The sequence below is a fragment of the Cucurbita maxima genome, unplaced genomic scaffold (assembly GCF_002738345.1).
Source record: "Cucurbita maxima cultivar Rimu unplaced genomic scaffold, Cmax_1.0 Cma_Scf00003, whole genome shotgun sequence".
Taxonomy (NCBI): domain Eukaryota; kingdom Viridiplantae; phylum Streptophyta; class Magnoliopsida; order Cucurbitales; family Cucurbitaceae; genus Cucurbita; species Cucurbita maxima.
The window spans coordinates 3,411,153-3,433,742 of NW_019272019.1; the positions used below are offsets into that span (position 1 = coordinate 3,411,153).

At 35.5% G+C, this 22,590-nt stretch overlaps 3 protein-coding genes and 1 long non-coding RNA gene across 5 annotated transcripts; 3 read left to right on the plus strand and 1 right to left on the minus strand.

The window, feature by feature from the left end:
- The first annotated feature begins 432 nt into the window (after positions 1–432).
- On the plus strand, positions 433–3,446 carry LOC111477122. Its single transcript, XR_002717213.1, has 4 exons — positions 433–536; positions 1,094–1,231; positions 1,492–1,565; positions 2,541–3,446. It is a non-coding gene; the product is annotated as an uncharacterized LOC111477122 (long non-coding RNA).
- Positions 3,447–5,466: 2,020 nt separating this feature from the next.
- LOC111477086 (1-aminocyclopropane-1-carboxylate oxidase 5-like) lies at positions 5,467–7,042 on the plus strand. The gene is made up of 3 exons (XM_023121057.1): positions 5,467–5,650; positions 5,998–6,224; positions 6,348–7,042. Exons 1-3 carry the CDS (start codon positions 5,549–5,551, stop codon positions 6,946–6,948), a joined length of 930 nt encoding a protein of 309 aa, XP_022976825.1. The 5' UTR covers positions 5,467–5,548; the 3' UTR covers positions 6,949–7,042.
- A 467-nt stretch (positions 7,043–7,509) lies between these two features.
- LOC111477010 (DNA topoisomerase 2-binding protein 1-A) lies at positions 7,510–16,172 on the minus strand. Of its 2 annotated transcripts, none has more exons than XM_023120928.1 (17): positions 15,859–16,172; positions 15,737–15,779; positions 15,305–15,426; positions 15,123–15,230; positions 13,935–14,079; positions 13,719–13,810; positions 12,994–13,087; positions 12,374–12,866; positions 12,055–12,197; positions 11,544–11,872; positions 10,920–11,084; positions 9,771–10,061; positions 9,233–9,637; positions 9,102–9,146; positions 8,934–9,019; positions 8,368–8,461; positions 7,510–8,144 (listed from the first exon to the last, which is right to left on the minus strand). In XM_023120928.1, the coding sequence occupies exons 1-17, from the start codon at positions 16,036–16,038 to the stop codon at positions 8,067–8,069; spliced, it is 2,913 nt and encodes a 970-aa protein (XP_022976696.1). In that variant the 5' UTR covers positions 16,039–16,172; the 3' UTR covers positions 7,510–8,066. The 2 variants fall into 2 exon arrangements, with proteins under 2 accessions (XP_022976696.1, XP_022976695.1); XM_023120927.1 differs by having other exon boundaries at positions 12,046–12,197.
- A 1,096-nt stretch (positions 16,173–17,268) lies between these two features.
- On the plus strand, positions 17,269–20,989 carry LOC111477076. Its single transcript, XM_023121044.1, has 6 exons — positions 17,269–17,837; positions 17,935–18,003; positions 19,308–19,412; positions 20,035–20,154; positions 20,279–20,368; positions 20,453–20,989. The coding sequence occupies exons 1-6, from the start codon at positions 17,310–17,312 to the stop codon at positions 20,567–20,569; spliced, it is 1,029 nt and encodes a 342-aa protein (XP_022976812.1). The 5' UTR covers positions 17,269–17,309; the 3' UTR covers positions 20,570–20,989.
- Positions 20,990–22,590: the final 1,601 nt, after the last annotated feature.

Below are 22,590 nucleotides of genomic sequence, written 5' to 3' on the forward strand. Positions count from 1 at the left end.
AATTTATTTAGGTTGGATTCGGTTCAAATAAATAAAAATTTTATGGATTAGATTGGTTCATGAATTCTCTAAATTTTTTTCAATAAGATTTTTTTTACTTACATTTTATATATATATATATATTTATTTATTTTATAATGGTAAGTTATATATTGAAATTGAATTATAAATTTTAATTGAATGTTTGAAAAAAAATAAATATAAAAATGAGGTTAAATTATTAGTATTATTTTAAAAATATTATAAATGAAAGATTTAAATTTTTTTTAATAATTGAGAAAAAAAAAAGCGAAAGAAATTGTAGGAAGGAAGCAACCATAAAATGTAAGGAGGAATTGGGCCCAATAAGAAAAGGGCCAAAAGCCCAGCCCACAAAGCATAATCTGTGAAGGAATTAGAAAAGGAACAAAAATCCGACTAAACGCGGGAAAATCAAAAGACCCTATTTGCAATGCCGGGGAGGTGGATCAGTGCGTTGGGGGAAGAAGAAATGGAGCGCCATTGTTGCTGAGCTCTCAACCATGGGCGGAGATGTAGTACGTTTCTGTTTTACGTTCTTTTGTTTCACTTGTTTCTCAGAATGTGTTGCGTAATCTCAACCGTCGTCCATTTTTTAGATTGACAGTCGGCCGAAGGTAGTGAAAGATTTGATGCATCAGGATGAAGTTGTTTGATTCTATGCAGAACTAACCGGTAGTTTAGGATGATAATTTTTGAATCCGTTGTAAGAGATGACTTTGATTCTTTGCGGCTGGGGAGTTGGGTTTCTTCTGCTCGTTTGTAATTTTTTGGTTAAGGTGTTGTCTGAATTGTCTATCTATGAGATTTAGCAATAAATTGAAGTTGAAACGTGACGTTATAAATAAATCATGGCCTCACTATCATCATGGTTAAATGCAAGTCATTGATTTTGGGATGTTTTTGCTCATGGCATTCGTGATTTGCTTATTTGATAACAAAATCCTTCAATCTGCTTGGATTAATTCAAACGTTAATGCAATCATGCTTTTATAAAACATGAAATTCACTATTTGAATATGACTATTTGAATATCTTATTAGTTTTTATTTGATATAAAATATATCTGATATAGGAAACATTATTTAGTCCTGAACTCATACAAGTTAAGAGTTTTGGAGTTGAATGCAAGTGGTGACCGTGGGATCAATGTTGTTCGGACTAGGATTAAAGATTTTGCTTGTGTTGCAGCAAGCAGTGGTCAATGCCATGGGTAATTTTCTTAATCTTAGCTATAACATTTTCATAACATTCCTGTTATGAACTTCACACATTTTAGAAAAGGAAAAAGAATTTAGGGGTTATCCTTGTCAACCATTCAAGATAATAATTCTGGATGAGGCTGATTCAATGACTGAAGATTCTCAGGTGTGATCACAGTCTATATTTACTGTATTATAGTTTACTATGAGTTTAGTTTTTTTTTTTTTGTTTTTTTTTTTTTCACTTTTCCTAATATTGAACATTATGTAGAATGCCCTGAGGCATCCCATGGAAGCATACTCCAAAGTGACATGATTCTTTCTTATATGCAACTATATCAGCAGGTAAAGCCTAACTTCCTTCTTATTGTTTCAAAATCTCTCTTTATTTTTGTAGAGTTTTCTATCTAAATTTTTGTAATTTTGTTTTTGATGTTGGCAGTCTCCAATTTATTGCTGTTGATTCTGTTTTTGGATTTGCGCTTTTGATATTTTTGACCGTCTTCAACCTCTTATGGAGTAATTAACAACCATAGCTCATAAGATGTTAAAGCCAAATATAAAGAGCATGGGAGACTTGGTGGTAATTTACTAATGTTAAAATCATAATAGCTTTTAACTAGATTTGAATATAATTGTCTTCAAAGTTCAATTCAAGCATATAGGAGTCTAATTTTAATAACAATGGGAAGGGAGCGGATAGAATTTTCATATAGAGACGGAGATTATATTCTCCATCTTCATCCCTACCCTTATCCTACCCTAACATATTACATACATTAACTCAGTAAATAAATATATACATATATTTTTTAAGTGTGGACTATTTTGTGATTTGAAATTTGGGTTTTTAGTAATGATTGTAGAATATTATATTATATTTTTATTTACGAAATATTATTGAATTTATTAGAATGTTTTATATTGAAAAATGAAAGGTGTTTTAAAGTGTATATTAAAAAATGGAAAGAAAAAAAAAAAGTCCTACGGAAATTCTGATCCCTATAGACAATATCTCATAAAAAAAGATAAATTTTATCTTTGCCCATTCCGTGGACAATCTCTTCTTACATCTCTTAGTATGAGTAAATAACATTAAATCAAGTTTTGACATTCTCAATCTTATGTTTTGTTTTTATGGCGGCATGTATTTTTGCAATATTTGTTCAATGACAAAATGATAATCTATTTGTGCAGAGCATTTTATATGGTTTTCATTTGAATCATTTGAATTGTTTGAATACTGGAAACTGGTTTCTTTAGCGTTCATAATTTCTCGATGGTCTATTATCCATCTCAGTGTTTTTTTCCATCTCGCAGGATTGTAGAGCTCCCGTGCATCGACGCCTGCAAAAGTTCAGGTTTAAGCCACTCTCTAAAGAGGTTTGGTAATCTTAATAATTTTTGCATTTGTTCATGCACTCGAAGGCAGGGTAGTATCAAGAACTTGGCGAACTATAATTGCTCTTTAATTAGTTAGTAGTTAGCGGATTAATCATAATTATTATCATAATCATAGGCAGTGTTTGGATTTAGCTGCTATTTTAGTGCGTTTTGATGAATAATAAATATAATTTGTTTGTCAAAGATAAGTTTTAATATAGGTTTCCAGCCAAGAATATTCCCTCTCATCATCATCATCAACACTTTCTTATAAGGTACGCTCTTCATAAATAGTTCTTCAATTATTTGAACTCATAACATGCAACTGTTTTATATAATTTTTTCTCTTTTCTTTAATCTGACTTTAACTGTTATTAAATAATTATAATAAAGTTCAACCAAAAAATAAAACTACAAAATTTAAAGTCTAAAACAGTAAGAACCTAATAAATATGAAAGCTAAAGCTACAAATAGAAAACATAAACGAATTAAAAAAATAAAAAAGACAAGAAATCTATGTGGGTGCAGGCAACCTAGACAAGTTGTTTGTCACCCAAATGGAGTGCCTTGTAAGAGAACCATTACTCAGCTCCATGTGTTTGACCTTTAATTAGATGATGAATATGGCATGCATGAACTTACACAGTTCAAGCTGCACCAATCTCAAAATTAAAATTCTTTTCCAATCATAATGCCATGAGAGGCTCATGTTTTTTATTTAGATTGGATCTCGAGGCGGGACAAAGAAAGAAGAAGGTAATTCGTTCTTTAAAATACGACTTTGATTAAGATTTTTGAAGTTGTTTTTCTCCTTAGAATAAGGGACTTGAGTATGTATTAAATACCTTCGTTTATATTTACTTTAATTTACCAAAAATATTAATGTTCATTTGGTTTTTCTTTTCTTTGGGTCTACTTACTTTCAATCGTTCAAGTTTAATTTTTACATTCAATACTCAGTTAGTCCATAATTAATGATCAGAGAAAAGGGGTTAGAATTTCTTTTTTAAAGTTGTAAATTGGGAATTATTTAATTCCTTCAATAATTTGCTGCTGACTTGACATTTTGGCATGAAAACATATACATGAACCCATGTTCAATTCAAAAAATACTTGGGAAACTTTTATGGTGGAGTAATCTGACCTAGAAAAGATTCTTTATTTTTATTTATTTATTGTTCTTGTGCTTTCTTCTTTTAGCATTAATTACAAATCTAATCTAATTAGCAACATATATTTTGGTATCATTTTGCTTAGAAGTCATAAGTCTGATAAAATGAAGAAAAAAATCTAGTGAATATTTCATTTTTTGATTGCTATTGCTTTTAAATCTTCAATGATGAACCTGAAACTTCAGCAAAATAGGCTAGAACTCGAATAGGCTTATTTATTTATTTATATATTTTTTTAATTTAGGGTTTAAATTATCCAACCTAGCACATTAGGTGTTTATATGCATTTGATTCATTAATTTACGGTTTGCATTTAGCTGCATTTATATGGCTTTTTCCTATCCTAGCCTTTTGACTCTATTGATATAGGTATTGAAATTTGTTTTTATTTTATTTCTCGTTCAATTTGTAATATATTATATTATATTATATTACATTATTTATAGAAATCTATTGATTCATTAAATTAATCAATGTAACGTATAAGGTTTATTTAATTCTTACAGATTTATTGAAAATATTAAGACTATTAAAAGTGCATTAAAACTTAAAAGCCATGATACCATGCAGCCTCTTCCTTAACCCACAAACCATGCCTTCAAATTAGAGTACAATTATTAATTAATATGTTGGTGTAAACCGTTGATCACCGAAAGCATACCCATGTGAGAGAGTCAAAGGCAGGACCGGGAATATTAAAAGTCAACATTATCAATGATTAAGCCTTACATTTATGTTTTGAGTAAGCTTAATATCATGCACGTCGGCTTTATATATTTGCAAAACCGACGCTACATAAATATAATTTTGACACCTGTGACATAGATTAAGGCTACATTTATCAACGTTTGATCTATCTTCAAAATTTATGTTTATTTCTCGTGCATATTCAAAATTTTAAAATATTAATTGTTAACAAGTACAAAATAGATATTTTAAAATTCAAATATTGAAAATTGTGTTATCTAATAGTAATAAACTTCAAATTTTAGATATTAAATTTATTTTGCTTTTATTTTTCAGTTTTTTTGGGAGAGGTGAGAGAGGGGACTAAGCACATATTTTGCTCCTTAATTTTAGGTCTAGGGTTTAGGGGAAGAGTTTCAATTAAGTCCCTTACAGTTAATTTTTTACAACCACACCCTTACTTTGGTTGACAATAAACTATAAAGAATACTCGACTAACAATGTTATACCTTTATCATCTGTCAATCTAAACACAAACAGTCATTTTTAAAATTGAAAAAAAAAAAAAAATACACGACCATAATAACAGATATATATTAAAGTAATTATAAATATAAATAGGAGAGATATAATCTAACCATCAGATCATTATAACATGATTACAAACCTAAGGTATGAATAGGTATGTAACTCCATAATAGGTAGCCTGGAAGTTTAAGAGATAACAGCCAATAAAAACTAACGATTAATGAATGAACACTCAACGGAAAACCAATTAATTAATTAGTTTATGAGGTGAGTGCATCTGTAATGTGTTGCAAACAAAGGTAGAATTTGAGAGGCCATTGACTTTTCGAACAATATTTTACTAAAAAAGTCGCCGTCCCATTTCAAAGGGGGGGACTTGTTTTAAAAGAAAGGGGAGTTAATTTCTAAAGGGTTTAACATCCAAGTTGGAAGGGAACACTTATAAATAGGGGCAGCCCTTTCCTTTCTAAACCCATCAGCATAAACTTACTACTCTCTGATCAACTCCATTACCTTAAGCCATCTCTCTCTCTCTCTCTCTCTCTCTCTCTCTTCTAATGGCAATTCCAGTCATTGATTTCTCAAAGCTTGATGGAGAAGAAAGGGCCAAGACCTTGAATCAGATAGCTAATGGCTGTGAAGAATGGGGATTCTTTCAGGTACTTCCCGACTAATTAGTTATACTATTCAATGTTTGGAAGTAATTTTGCAGTTAGAAGGTGTAAAATCTTTTGAATGGTTAAATACACGTTTGAAGTGATTTTAACCATTTCAAAATCATTCCCAAACATACCCAAAATATAATCAAAAGTACTTTTGGGAGTGGTGTTTCTAGACATCCTATTTCCACGAGTAATGTTTGAGTGCAAGAGCAATCATTCTTTGTTTCTAGAGTGGGGTCTCTTTTCTAGATATCCTAATTAACTCGAGTAATGTTTTCATGCAAAAGCAGTAATTAAATGTTTTTATGATGGTTGATTGAATAAATGTGTTACTTGAATTTCAGCTGGTGAACCATGGGATTCCTGAAGAGCTCCTAGAGAGGGTAAAGAGGGTTTGTTCAGAGTGTTACAAGCTGGAAAGAGAAGAAAGTTTCATGAGTTCAAAACCTGTAAAGCTCCTGAATGATTTGCTGGAAAACAAGAGCGGTGAGAAGCTGGAAAATCTTGATTGGGAAGATGTCTTCCTTCTCCATGATAACAACGAATGGCCCTCCAACATTCCTGGATTCAAGTAAGCATACATCTACACTACAAACTTTCTGTTATTTCATGTAAATTCAGTGAAAATATACCATGAAATCATCTTTTCTCAAGAACAGGAATGAATTTATGTTTATGAATCCAATTGTGGCAGGGAAACCATGGCAGAATACAGATCGGAGCTGAAGAAGCTAGCTGAAAAGGTGATGGCATTGATGGATGAGAACTTAGGTTTACCTGAAGGATACATTAAGGCTGCCTTCAATGGTGGCGAAGGGCTGGAAAAGGCCTTCTTTGGCACCAAAGTCAGCCACTACCCACCATGCCCACACCCAGAGCTGGTGAATGGCCTTCGTGCCCACACCGATGCTGGCGGTGTCATCTTGCTCTTCCAAGATGACCAGGTGGGAGGCCTTCAAATCCTGAAAGACGGGCAGTGGATAGATGTTCAGCCATTACACAACTCCATAGTCATTAACACAGGTGATCAGATTGAGGTCCTGAGCAATGGGAAATACAAGAGTGTGTGGCACCGGATTTTGGCCACCCCAAATGGGAACAGGAGATCAATAGCTTCGTTCTACAACCCATCACTGGAAGCCACCATAGCCCCTGCAGCACAGTTGGTGGATAAAGCAAACCAGGAGGTGGAAGAAGGATATCCTAAGTTTGTGTTTGGAGACTACATGTCGGTTTATGCTGAGCAGAAGTTCCTCCCAAAGGAACCAAGGTTTCAAGCTGTCAGGGCAGTGTGATGGCCTTTCATTCAAGGGTTTTCATGCAGTAGTGACAAAATTTGAATAATGCAACTTTTTCTTTCCACACCCCCTCCCCCCTCACAAAAAGAAAAAAAGAACCACTCTCCCTTTGGGGATTGTGTGTGTTTGCTTTAGTAATTTACTGTTGTTTTTCCATTTATTGTTGTAAGGTATGGAATGTGTCCGAAGGACCAATATTTAGTATTGCTTTTCACTATTATATTTTAAGATTGAATAATTTTTGTTATTTGTGAGTTAATTAAACTTATTTGCTTGACATTTAATTCTCTTGCACATCCAGCAAGCACAATTAAATCTTATATTTAGATTCCAAATAAATATTCATGATCTATGTCCATATAAAGCATGCAATCTAAATAGCCTTGAGACATTTACTTGTCATTCCCATAAAAATATTAAAAAAAAATTAGAAATCTTCCAAATGTTGTCTTTAAAAGTTCGAGACCAAAGTGTATATGCAATCAATCCTCTCATCAAATTTATACCACAAATGACTAAAAGAGAATATTGAGTAATGATAAACAGACAAAAATCAAATTATCAACGTCATGCTCTCCATCTTTCACTTTTACTTGTGCCTCGAGACTTGAATTTATAGTGAAGGGTTTAAAAACTTGAATTTCTAGTAAAGAACTCAATAAAAATTTCCCACGCGTATCCTAATTGGGAAATGCCAAATTCAAGTAAATGAGGAGGGATTACCTTGTAGTGAGTGGGCAGTATAAGAATCATCCATCAGCTAGTCACAAATCTTCTGTTACTTGCAAATCGGCTTAATATAGCTCAATTTTCCAGCTTACAAGTGCGAGGATGTCATTGACTCATTAGACAATGGATAAAGCCCCATGCAACCCTCATCTTAAATCCCCCTTCTTTCGTTTTTTTTTTTTTTTTTTTTTTTTTTTTTTGCCACATTGTTTTTTACTATACAACCAATCAAGGTCCAACATCTTCTACAACTCCTAAATGAAAATAATGTTTGAATAACATAAAACTCAAAAGGAAAAGGAAAAGCTCGAATCAAACCTTCACAGCGCAGCCCTTAGTCCTACCACCATCTTTAAAGCTTTGAGTAAATAAGGGCAGACGTAGTTTCAAATCATGCTACTCCGGGTTCGTACTCTGTCTATGAGCATTTGCCTTCCCGACAAATCCTCTTCATAACCCACAACCTACAAGTATTGAGCTGTTAACAGGATGGAACTAATAACCAAATAATGAGTTCGTTCCTAGTATCAATTTCAACTTCAATGATTAGTATGAAATCTTGTGAGTTGTAGTTTATTTAGTTTTCCTGAAATCAAGTCAACAGAAAAGGTGAAAATTTTCAAAAATCCATCACTACGATAGCAAGTTATAAATGACAAACACACAAAAACACACATGCCCACACACCTGAGATTCGGTTTGCGTTTCACTAAAACCATCATATGCCCCTGCACACCCATCTCCAGTAGTAGGATCGCTGACGTCTTCTTTTCTTTCAGCTCTAAAAACATGCATGTCAAAATTCTCAGTAACTTAGTTACAAAGGGAGGTGAAATGCTCTTCTAATCAATATTTTCAGGTGAATAACACACTCAAGTTTTCGTTGTGCCAAAATCACCTTAGAAATACAGGGGTTGTTTTGCTAGTTTAAAGAGTAACTTATTGCCTTTGTTTCAAGAACTGTTTTTTCCATAAGAAAGAAAATTACTATTCAAGAATGGTATTTATTTCCGTATGCTGGTTTTAAGATAGCATTCGGGATGATTTGAGAGCAATTAAAATTACTACTCAAAATAACTTATTTTGAAACGAAGTGTAACCTGTATATTTATATGAAACAATTCATCAGTGAAGAAAAAAAAAAAAAAAAACAATTCATAACGACTTTGTTGGATGATCCCACAAAATTTCCATTCGGCATGGTCTTTCCAAGAGAAGATCGAGAAGATCGAGAAGAAGGGGTCAAATTTTACCTTTTTAACCACTGGTTAGATGAACCACCAACTGGAGGAGCTTCTGAATGGTCTTGACCAATGACGGAACAGTCGGGCAGGAAAATCTGGTTCCATTAAGGATTAAACTAAATGCAAAATAAATCAAAAGTTCATACATAATAAGCATCGATCCCAAAAGAAGGATACACTTTTGTCGCAGCCAGTCTTTCCAGGTGACTTCTGATCATGAATCTTCAAAAAAGAAAATGGAACAAAAGGATTTGAAAAAACAAAAATTGGAATTAAGTAATGGAATTAAAGCTCTATCCATATTTTACCTTACTCGTCTGCTCCAACAAGTCCTCAATCGCGGCAGCAACATCAGGAACGTGTGAAGTTACTACAGAAGATTTTGATGTAGTTTCTCTTGTGGAGTTCAAATTGCAGTCAAAATGAGTGAGACTGTTTCCAACAAATATAGGACGTTTTTGTATAGGTTCGTCAAGGAATTTCCGCTTTTTGTTAGTAAAACTTATTTGTTCAACTTCTCCCATAGAGCTACTGTTAGTTCCAGCTGATTGATCTCTCAAGATAGCAGAATGGGTAGGGAACTGGGATTCACCTTCACCGGCTATCATTTGGCCAGCTTGTGTAGGAAACTGACTGACAGTACATAAGCCTGCCTCTCTATCTTGAGCTGTAACTTCTTTTGGACGATACAAATCAAGAGAAACAAGCTTACTCTGAAATTTTTGAATAGAAAATTATCATTCCATATCTAAGAGAAGAGAAAAACGCAATGGATTCTGTAGTTCTATCAGGACACGCATGAACGTAAACATATATAATGAAGAGAAACAGAAATAATGAAGCTACCTGTCTGACACACTCATAGATCCATTCAGCTGTAATTGAATGTATTCCCCATTTACAAGCAGCCTCATACTTTGGCCCATCGGAAAACTTGCATATTAGATGGGTTACCTTCTTTGTCAACTTCTCCACGAACTTGGCCCCAAGTACAAAACACAGATTTCTTAACAAGACTCTATCTTTGTCTTCATATTGTGAAACACAGAAACGTATTCTTTCAAACCCAGGCAAAGGAACACAACAAGGAAGTGGAGAATAGAGAATGTGCTCATTGGTATCCGACAAACATCCATCCTTCATAACGGATTTATTTGAATAGTCAGTATAAACAAACAAAAACAAAAACAAGATGAATGTTCAACAGTCATTTCAAATATCAGTTTATAATTTTTAACATAATTAGGTTAACAATTAAAAAAAAGTAAAAATTTAAATCATCAGCATTATAAAATTTCATCAAATAAGTAGCATCTTCAACTCAAGCTATCAATTAAGAATTAGCTTCAAAGCTGTAATTAAACAAACACATTTAACCGAAGCATCAATAAAGTATCAATACTTTTTCAAGTCCTCCAATAAATAAAAGGGAAAAGTTTAATAGAAAAATATTTGAGAAGCATCAATAGCAGTCCCTATTTATTTGTTCCCACAGGGATGTAGTCAAAACCTTTTGGAGTTCAAGGGAAGGTCATGGAAAGACTTCTTCAAATGTCAGACTCCTATTAATTTTGTCCATAAAGAAACCTCTCGCAAACTGATAGAACAACTCACATTTCTAAATGTAGACAAAGTGAAGAAAAAGACAGTGACAAAGCATGTTTTCCACAATAGACCACCCACTATGGGATATTGTAACCACCTTCCCTAAACATTAAAATGTTAACAATGATGTAACCTATTATATCTCCATTTTTCAATTTAATAGTATCTGTCCTTTATATTATGTGAGCCTGGCCTAACACCAAGCCAATGTCCCTTAAAATTCAAAGTTCCAATCCTAACTCAACCCATGCAATAATCCAAACTTGCAGTGGCTAAAATAAAATGTGTTGTACAGCTTTGAACGAGTTTTATGTCCAAGAAGAGAAACAGAAACAAAGCCCAATAGTAGAGCCATAAACTAGAAATCACAAATAAATCAATCAAATGTACCTCTAAACATGATCGGACCCAATGACTTGACACGTATGTAGTATGAACATCTGTACTCCTTGGTATCACACCATGACATCCAACTGTGAAGTGCACTTTCTGTTTCGTATGATCCTCAACCACTTCCCCTCCCCCTTGATTTATCCATTCAACAATTTCAGCTCTCTAGTAGGAGAGAATTCAAATATGATCATCAGAATATATATCACAAATAAAATGGACAAAATTTTCAAAGGCATAATCTTAATATGCTAAATGGAAATGGTATTATTTTCAAGGGCAAAATGACATTTGGCATTATGACAAATTTTTCGAGATCATTCTTTAAACGAGATGGCAGTGTACTGGAGAATTGAGATGCAAAATAGTATACAGCACTCCATTGACTTGCTTTCAAAATCATGGAGTTGTAGCTGGAACTGTTGAACTAGATATAGCTTTCAGAGCTGCACTAATGAACTACTTTTTACTCAACTCATCTGATATTGAATACAAGGCTCCTACTCTGCTTTTTTTCTAAAATGGATGCTATTTACCACAATAATGTATCAAAATCCTAAGGTGCATATTGAACGTTTTAGATAATGTTGCTTATAATAAGAGGAAGGAATCTTCACAACATACCCGATCTTCTGGAAAGGAACTAGAAAAGCAAAATATTTTCCCCTTATACACACATGATGACTTCCCATTTGGAACCACGACATCGCACCGCAACTTTTCTTGACTCTTGTTCATACCATTTGGTACAGAATGTTGGCTTTTCTGAGACAATTTTGTGGTCTTGTCTCCACCCACATTTGCTTCACTTTTTTCTAGAATTTTTTCCTCTATCATTGATGTCTTTCCAATTTTAGCATGAATATTTCCTTCTAACCCATTCAATGGCATGATTGGATGAACATTAGGAACTTTATTCCGATCCATAACAATGGTGCTTGTTTTACAGGATGCTGCAGAAAGAAAAAAAGGTAACCAACTTGAAAAAATAGAACAAGACAAACAGGCTAGGGATCTCCAAACAAATTCTGGTCATGCATCTGGATGCAAACATGCAGTATTCTGAATGAAGGAAGGTTTAAGATTGCCATTCAAAAAGATAGATATCTGAGAATATGAGCCATACATATCAAACCTTTAGGGATAAGTTCATCATAGGCCATGTGTCTGCCAAGAACGGGGATCTCCTTCTTCTGACGATCACAATCCTCAAGCCAGGTGGTTCTAACCACATGGATGACACCTGAAGCTGCAATGTCTCTAACCTCTTTTTTCTCCCTGCAATTTGACGTACCAAGACCAATTTCAAATTGTTAGGATAGATCATTCGAATGAAATTAAAAAGGTCACTGCACAGCCAAGCTTATAAATTAAAGAAATACAGTTCACAAAATTATGCTTCAATTACACGTGACCATGAGCCACAATAATAAAAAGCATACAAGTAAAATTACATTTCTGATGGATTTCCAACAATTATGTGTGTTAACTTGTCGTTGAACAGCATGTACCGGGAGCCTCCACCTCTGAGAATCATATTCACAATCTTCCGCATCTCAGAAGCTTCAAACCCAACAACTTTTATTCTACATGCTGACAAATATAGGTCGTTGTCTTCAGATTGGAAGTCATTTGCAATGCAATTTTCAGTGTTTTCTTCGTTCTTTGCCATTGTAACAGGCACTTCAACATCAACCTCATTTATAAAATGAGAAGCATCTGAAAACATAGACGTGCTCTGTGAAAGAGTAGCTTCTAAATCCATATCTGAAAACCCAGGGCCAGAAACAGCTGAGAAATTTGAATCAGCAATAAATGAGGACTGTACAGCTTGCACGTTCCCATTAACCTTTTCTTGGCTATTGTGAGCAGTCAAGCAACCCCTAGCCATTTTATTTGAAGTTGCAGAAACGCTACCAACAGGGTACAACTCCTCATTAAGACATGCTATCGATTAAAAGGAGCACAAATGGAATTGAAAATAAGTTAGAAAATTAACAAAATTGTTTGACAACTAACTATCAACTATTCAAAAATCATTATGGGTTTTCAAATATACAACCCGAATTACTACCTCTTCTAACTATGGACTGATCAAACCATTTCCGAGTAACAATATTGATATGACCCCATGTTCGTGCAACCTTGTACTTGTCACCTTCAGGAGCTTACTTAACCATTAAGGAGAACTTTTTATTCAAACAAAAATATCTAAAGCCGGGAAGTGAACATGCTATTGCTTCCACTTAGAAATGGATTGACAATGCAAGCGGCATGCTTACAATAACCATACAAATAAACGTTCGTGAGTGGTTAGTCATTCCCATCTCTCAACTTGACATAGAAACTAGAGAGATTGTCGAGAAATACAAAAATGTGAACAATCTTGTTCTTGGAATAAGCCAGTATCTCATTCACCACTCACGTCAATCTCACGTTCTCTTAAGATTGTTCTAAGAGATGTGAAAAAGAAACTACAGCCATAAAAGATCACTACAAGCATAGTTATCGTCATAAGTGAGTTGACCGACATTGGGTTGGGTCATTACTACCAGATGGGAAAGGATCATGAATGATCAAGTCAATACTCATATATCAGTACAACTATTTTGCGGAGTGCTGATCCAAAGACATATTGTTCAAAGTTAATTGTGTTTATTACTAATTATATCCATATCCCTTTATTCTGTAACTTATGCTGAAGTCAGATATTTTTCAGTATATAAATTTGACCGACTCAAATGAAAAAGAGAGTGCAAAATCAAAAGTGATGTCAAGAAAAAAATGCAAAAAGGATATACTACATATCAAATGTGTACACTTTCTTGTAAGATCGGCAGAATATCTTCCTCCATTTTGCAAGATAAGCTTTTCGATCTCCTTGCGCTCATCTGAGACCCAGAAATGTTGAAAAAAGCAATTTTATAGAACGTCCTAGAAGGACCAGAAATGTTCTTTAAAAAATACAGGAAAACAATTTTCTCTGAGAAGGAATAAAATATTGCAAAACTCAACCTGCGGGAATTCTAGATACCGAAATATTCAATCCAGAAAATGGAAGGACTCGATATCCATCCTGTGGCACTACACGATGTTCAATCCAGCACTGCTGTAACCAAGCAATTGAGACAATAGGTTTCTTTGAAATGTTAAGTGCCCACTGCAAACAGAAATAATAACAGAATAGTGTCTGTCAAAATCTTTGCAATAACATTTCAGGTAGAATAAAATTAAAATCCATCATTATATCTATTGCACATATAACTATTAGATTAAATCATGCTAACCACCCAATGTCCAAGCATGCCTAACTGATCCACCACCTTCAGTTCAAGACAATCATTCTACCATCAACCAGAAAAATTCAGCTTCTTCCAAAAGTTAACATATAGGATACGCATCATAAAAGACTGAATTATAAATGTATCAAACTGAAACCTTCCTTTACTTAATAGAACAAGTGTGTAAGGTATCTCAATATAACCTAGCATGGATTTCAGGGTAGAGAACAATTGAAGAAACAGGGAATGCAGATTCAAAAACACATAAGCTTTGGTCAGTTAAATCATCCATCACCTACTGTTACCGTATAGCCAGCAACTCACCTTATTCATTCAGTACAAAAAAATTAACCAATTTCTTAAATCAAAGAAAAAGAGTGTTCCTACATTAATTTAGAAGTTCGGTGAAGTAGCATCCTTGACTTCATTATGATACATAGGATAAATATTTCAAGTTCAGAAAAGTGATTTCATTCAGTAGCTCTTTGTTGCCCTTTTTCTTTTGAATAAGAACGACGTTGAGCATTAGTTATGCCTTACTTGATGACTCCAATTATGTAGCAGGCAGAAGATTTTGAACTCTATATTCACAATTGCTTTGTGTTAAGATAATGATGATTGTTAAACTGTTTTTTGTCTTTCCTCATGATTCCTTCTAGTAGTTTAGTTACGGCTATGACATTTTTTGTATTTCTCATATCATCGCTAGAATTCTTGGTAAAAAATTACAATAGTGTTTCAAATAATCATGAATATCATCTTTTCAGATGTGCAAATATTTCAAGGAGTTATCTTTCGATATGAAACAAAATTGATGTTTCAACTATCACAAATCCTTTCCTTTCCAACCCCACTCCCCACTCCCCACGCCTAAACCATCCTCTAACAATAAATTGCAATGCGATAATTCAAGCAACACAACCTTGTATTTTGCAGCCAAAGCATTCTTCGCGATGACAAAGCTGACATCTGCAGATGCTCTCGTCTGCAATACTCCTCCCATTGCATTAACTAACTTCCCTATCTCAACCTGCAATTTTGTGTGATCATTTAGAAATAAACTTCCGTACAAAAGAGGAGGAAATGGAACATTAGGCAACGTACCTTTTCATCTGCCTGAAAACCAGATGCAAGAATTTTCACACCATCCATAGCAAGGCAGCAAGTAAAACCCTGCTGAGGAAGGGGTCTGTTCTCTTTTGCACATGACATCACGCACTGAGGACCTTCCCAATAACAGAAATTCAATTTGTCAGCAACCCATCTCTAACAATAAATTGCAATGCGATATGAGCACCAAGTACCTGGCGTCCGACTGAAATGAGAATTTCAAACAACTATGTTTGCCTATTCGAAAAGCAAGACAACAATGAAGTGTATATTACACGGTCACTGGGCTACTGTGTATGTGCTGAGAAATTTATAATGGTAATAATCGAGACCTTCAATTTCCTACTAATTTCACTCCCAATTCGAAAATTGCACTCCAAAAAAAATGTCAGAACTATAAATTAACCTAACCGGCAACAACCATACCTAACAAATTGCATCCCTTCGAACGAAGATCCTCAAACTTTTCCTGGAAGACAGAATAACAGACCAATAAACACATAGCCAATCCGAAATAAGGTCGTAAATTGAACATGAAATCTTCCTACGTGATCGGCTGATGAGATAACATGATAATCTTTAGGGCCGTTTCGAGCAGGATCACAACAGAGGAAAACCTCAGCCCCATTCTGCTTCAAAGCGTCGTGAAGAGCGTCGAATATCTCCGGAGCGACAAGATTGCGGGACACGAACACATTGGCTCCAGCGAACGGCTTCGGCTTCAACATCTCGGCCGTTGCCTCGCCTACTTCCTCTCTCGATCGAACTCCGACGAGAGAACGGATTTTGGACGGTCACTGACACTCGCTGTGGAACTGTGAATTGAGAAATCAAACGAAGGAAATGGGGAAGTGTAAATGGCGGGAAGGGTTTCTTAGATGACGCTGTATCCAATCCATAATTATTTATACTTCGTTGACTAGTCAACCAGTAGATTTTATTGTAAAACAATTTCAATATAATTTGTTTTAATAAATTAATAAAAATACCAAATCTTTATATTTTACCTCCATTTTCTTTTTTAAATAACGTCTTTAGCATTTTGGAAAAAAATTTAAAATATATATTTAAAAAAATTCATTAATACCTTTAAATTTTAAAAATATTTAGTATTTTTATTAGTTTAGATAAATTATAAATTTAGTTGAAAAAGTAAATAATTATTTACCATTTAGGGTAGGACAATGTGAGAACGAAATTTAAAATTTTTAATTCGAAAATATAATTAAGGTTTGTTAGATTGGTAACCCAACCTAACCCTCTATTTTTTATTCGAATTATCGAGTTAAAAAAAAAAATTAACTTTTAGTTGTAGAAATGGGGTGAAGAAGAAAGACGAGTTGTTACACTAAAACATTCTCTTAAAGTCTGTGAAAACTAAAGACTTTAAGAGAATGGGAGATGAGGACATCGATGTTAAACATGGATGTCGAAGCCTCGAGGCAATGGGCAATGGGAGGGAGTTGAGTGGTGATATGACTAATTGTACGTGTATAGTGAATCGTGTACTAGGCCACTGCAACGAGTGGTGAGCGTATGTGTACAGTCATGGAAAAATATGTTTGGGGCATGAAATTGGGGTTGACCTCTCCCACTACAGTTTTTTTTTACTTAACCGGGTTGAGTCGGATTGACCTAGTTCTTTCCACAATAAACCTTTATTCAACCTGAACTAGATCCTGTCATTAAAAAAAAAACAACATTAACTCAATCTAATCTTTATAATTCGGATTAAGTTATTGGGTTATCAGATCTTACATAGATCCTCGAATATAATAATTAGTATTTTATTTAAATTTGTTTTTTTTCCAAGAAATTAAAAAAAAAAAAAATCAAAGTGCAAGACAATAATTTTATTTTTTCTTTTTAGAAAAANAAAAACACGGAAAACTAATTAGGATTTTATGTTTTTTAATAAATATTATATATAATATTATTTTACTACCTTTAAAAAAAATTATCCATCCGACAATATCCATCTACAAACTCCAATCCCGCCATGAACTCCACGGTTTTTCTCCTCTCGTCGCCGTTGCCGCTGCCGCCGGCCACAATCCACCGGCTACGACCTCCTTCCATTTCCGCCGCAAGTTCTCTTCCCCACCTCCCTAGTTTGCCCTACCGAAAATCTACTCCCTCTGCATCCCCTCTCTTCGTCCCTAGAAGAAACCCTTTCCGCGTCTTCTCCGATGACGGCGACGGAGATAGTGGCGGCCCCGACGACTACGATATGTACGACGACGAAATGGAAGAAGTCGACAACAAGAAAGATTTCGACATCGAGTACGATACTCTAGCCGCGGCGGCGGCGGCTGCGGCTGCGGCTGCGGGTTCTGAAGGCGTCGGCGACGAGAATATCTCGATTGTGCAGAGCAAAAGCTTCGTATCGACGCAGGGATGGGATTCGGAGATGATTGTGGATTATAGGATAAATGAAGAGGAGTTTCATAAGATTAGTTTGTTGCACTGTGATTTCTTCATTAGGAAGCCGCCGGATCCTGACAATGATGTTTATGATTTCAGAGAGGTTAGTGGCCGTTTTACGTTATTCATTTCAATTTTCTCTTTCACAGATTCATGTGATAGTTGAAAGAATTATTCGTTGATGTGTATTGTGGCTGTAGATGTATGTTACTCCTCCTGACACTGATGTTTATGCTATCCCCAAAGTTCTTGCTCCAATGCCTCAGAAGGTACCATTTTTTGCGTTTATATACATCAAGAACATGTAAACTGTCTATTTTGGTCCTGAATTTTGGATTTGAAGACTATTTGAACCAGTTTCATTACTGATTAGCAAATTATTCATCAGAAACTTGGGATGTTCATTTAGCCAGTCAACAAATGTTTACTAACAATCGTAACGGCTTAAGCCCACCGCTAGTGCATATTGTCTTGTTTGGGCTTTCCCTTTCGGGATTTCTCTCAAGGTTTTAAAACGTGTCTGCTAGGGAGTGGTTTCCACACCCTTAAGAAGAATGTTTCGTTTTCCTCCCAAACAGATGTAGGATCCCACAATCCACCTCATTCAGGGCTCAGCATCCTCGTTAACGCCCGTTTTCTTCTCCAATCGATGTGGGACCCCCCAATCCACCTCCCTTTGGGGTCTAGTGTCCTTGCTGGCATACTGCCTTGTGTCCACCCCCTCGTCTCGTGTGTCCTTGTTAGCACACCGCCTCGTGTTCACCTCCTTCGGGGCTCAGCCTCCACGCTGGCAATATGCCAGGTGCTTGGCTCTGATACCATTTGTAACGGCCCAAGCTCACCGCTAGCGATATTGTCCTCTTTGAGCTTTCCCTCAAGTTTTTAAAACGCGTCTGCTAGTGGTTTCCACACCCTTGTGAAGAATGTTTCATTCTCTTCCCCAATTGACGTGAGATATCACAATCCACTCCCTTTCAGAGCCCAGTGTCTTCACTGACACTCGTTCCCTTTTCCAATCGACGTGGGACTCCCAACCCACCCCCCTTTAGGGCCCAGTGTCCTTGCTGGCATGCCGCCTCGTGTGCACCCCCCTCGCCTTGTGCATCCTTGTTGGCACACCGTCTCGTGTCTACCTCCCTTCGGGGTTCAGCCTCCTCGCTGGCACATCACCTAGTGTCTGACTTTGATACCATTTGTAAAGGCCCAATCCCACCGCGAGCAAATATTGTCCTCCTCGAACTTTTCCTTCCGGGCTTTCCCTCAAGGTTTCAAAACGCGTCTGTTTAGGAGAGGTTTACACACCCTTATAAAGAATATTTCGTTCCCTTCCCCAACTGATGTGGAATCTCACCGTTTATGTTTTTGTTAAATGATTGACAGTTAATTTCTTGGAAAGATTTGTGACTAAAACGGACTTATTGTAGGTTAAGGGACCCAAACACAACTTTGAAAAGTTCAGAGATCATTATGGAACAAACATCATAGTTCAAGGATCAAAATAGGATTTCAAGAAATTTTGATGCTAAGGATTGCTTTTATCTGTTTATGGTCTTACTTTTCTTCACAACTGCAGTATATTAGATGTGCTCAGAGTGATTATGGATGCTACAATGTCACAGAACCACCCATTGATGCACCTAGAGATCCATTATACAAGTCTGAGAAGGAGGTTCTTAAGGTAAGGGTACACTCAGGGCTTTGGTATTTGTTCACTCTTTTCTTCATTATTTCATTTTCTCAAAGTTAGGAGTTCATGGATTCTTCTCCCTGCCTATGTATATTGAAGATTATAGGAATCAGTTAGCAACTTCCAACAGCTGACATTTCTTTGTAAATCGGAATATGAGGTTTGCGATAGAATATTAGAATAGAAGTAGTCGGTAGGACATGAGAAATGCTGCTCGTAGACTTAGTAACGGTAATAGCCCAAGCCCACCGCTAGCAGATATTGTCCTCTTTGGACCTTTCCTTCCGGGTTTTCCCTTAAGGTTTTTAAAACGCATCTGCGAGGGAGAGGTTTCCACGCTCTTATCAAGAATGCTTCGTTTTCCCACATCGGTTGGAGAGGAGGACAAAACATTCTTTATAAGAGTGTGGAAACCTCTTCCTAGCAAATGCGTTTTAAAAACTTTGAGGGAAATCTCAAAGAGGACTATCTACTAGCAGTGGGCTTGGGCGGATACAATAACAAACGAAAGTCAAGTTTATTATGCTCGTGATTATCCTCATGTTATCTGTCAGGGATGGGAATGTGATGGATATAAGGACTTTTGTGTGAGCAATTCGTTTCTCTTTTGTAGGTATTCTTGACGAAGCACTTCAGAAACCGAAGGCTGGGTGATCCAGAATTCGTCCTAGACTTTGAGGAAATATATGTGATCGATTCAAAAACCAAGTCAATCACCAGGGCTAAAGTCTTGGTAAGACTCTTTGTTCTTGGGTTCTGCACTTTCTCGACGATAAGTTCTAAACTCGAAGAGTAGTTTTCAGGCTGCTTCCTATCTGTTAAAGTAGCTTAAAATACTTCCCTTTGATCTCATGTAGGTCACAGTTCCAGGAGGACGAGCTAGGGACAGGAGAAGCGACTTACTTGTCGTTCGGGATAATGGGAACTCTTTCAAGATTATCCATTCGGTATCGGTTTCTTATCTACCTGGTTTCTATAGCATTCTCTGCTCTGTTTATTGTCTAATCCCCTGTACTTCTGATGCAATATAGAGCGAACGAGATGATCCGACCACGGTGATAGAGAAGGAAGAGTGGACGAAAACTAGACAAGATATGGAGAGACATCTTAGAAAGCTAAGGGACTTCAGCATTTCAAATTGGTTTTAAACAACCATGCAAAAGTTATGGTTTTGAAGTTTTAAGCGTTGACATGAACGAGACATCCAGATTACCTGTCACGACATTTCTCTCATGCGAGTTCTCGACAGATCTCCTGCTCCATGCCCTCGTGATAGGTAATGTTTTCGGTTACGGCTAGTTACTTACACTTGCAATGATTGTTCTTTCGGGTTCGTTCTATTCACTTTCGTTCTTCGTCATCGTTGATCTAGGAAAGCTAGCATTTTGTAGATTTGTAATGCTTAGAAAAGCAAAAATAGTTGCATCTTTTGGCTGTTTGCTGCCGTTGTTGGTTCTGTTTTGATTAACCATTGTAAGAAAATTTTGAATTCTTGTGTTATATGAGGTTAGAATTGCTGTGAACTGATGCAATTTGAAGCAGCAAAGAAACCAGACAAAACTGTCCAATGGTTTATAGCAGGCAGGGAGTGATGGTACTTTTCCATTAGATTCCACGTCGGTTAGAGAGAGGAGTGAAATATTCCTTCTAAGGGTGTGGAAACTTCTCTCTAATAGACGCGATTTAAAATCTTGAGAGGAAGCTCTTGAAAGAAAAGCCTAAAAAGGACAATATTTGTTAGTAGTGAGCTTGGACGGTTATAAATGATATTAGAGTCAGACACTGGACGGTATACTAGAGAGGACGCTAGACCCCAAGAGAGTAGATTGTGAGATCCCACATCGGTTTGAGAGGAAAACAAAGCATTTCTTATAAGGGTGTGGAAACCTCGCGAGTGGTGAGCTTGGACTGTTATAAATGGTATTAGAGTCAGACATCAGAGACGGTGTGCTAGTGAGGATGCTAGACCCCAAGAAGGGTTAGAGAGGGAAACAAAACATTTCTTATAAGTGTATGAAAACATCTCCATATCAAGTGCGTTTTAAAACCTCGAGGTGAAGCCCTTGAAGGGAAAGCTAGATGACAATATCCGTTAGCAGTGAGTTTTGGTTGTTACAACCTTAGCGTTCGGGTTTCTTAAGATAGAACCTTAGTCAAATATTAGCAGTTTGAACCTCGAGGAAGGAGTATTGTCTTTCTACTTTCAATGATTCAAGATCAATTTTATGGTACGAAAACGCGTCGGTTTTCGTTTTTAGAAGTTACCATTTTGAATGAGGGGTTGAAGAAAGTCGTTCAATAATGAAATTTATGATTTTTTAGACACATTTATGAAGTCTAATAAAAGCTCGTTTATTTTGTTTAATTTGAAACACAAACAATTAGTGATGACGCCAATAGACCAACTGACCAAGGTACGACCTAGCTTCAATTGGCCTTGTGAGGTCACTGTTGAACCAAAAATAATAAATACATAAATTTAAGATTGAATTTATTTTTTAATTACTTTAAAAAGTATTTTGTGTACAAATTTATTTTCGTAAGCACTTTCTCGATTTAAAAAGTGCATTATTGGAATTTGGTTGGAACATTAGGTGGTTCGGGATTCAGGGGGTTGTCGCTATAACCGAGCATTGGAGAAAAATCATTTATACTGATATTAACAAGATCGGTTTTTCGAACAATTGGTATATTGAAGAATTCCAATAGTTATGTATTAACGTTCTAGCAAAAACACTTGTTTGCGGTAAAAATATCAAGTTCACCCGGGTAAATTTAAATTACACGTCAAATCCATAAATTTTTTAATTTAAGTTAAATGGATAATTTAATTTTAAAAGGCATCTAATGACGTCTACCCTTTTAGGTTTAATATATACAAGTTTATAAATTTTTTTATTTTATATTTAATTAGTCATAAATTTATAAATTATTAATCTATTTAATTTTTTTAAAAAAATTTATTAACTTATCGAAAATTAATGTTATATTATATACAAAAAAAATATATATATATATTAATATGTTGAGGACCCAAATGCAAAATATGAATTTCATAGGCCAAACATATAATTTAACCAAAATCACGGGTTTATTGAAAAAATCTTTTGAGACAACTCAAAATTTCGAGTAATTAGCTTGGTGACCCGAGCAACCAAAATAGCGTCGT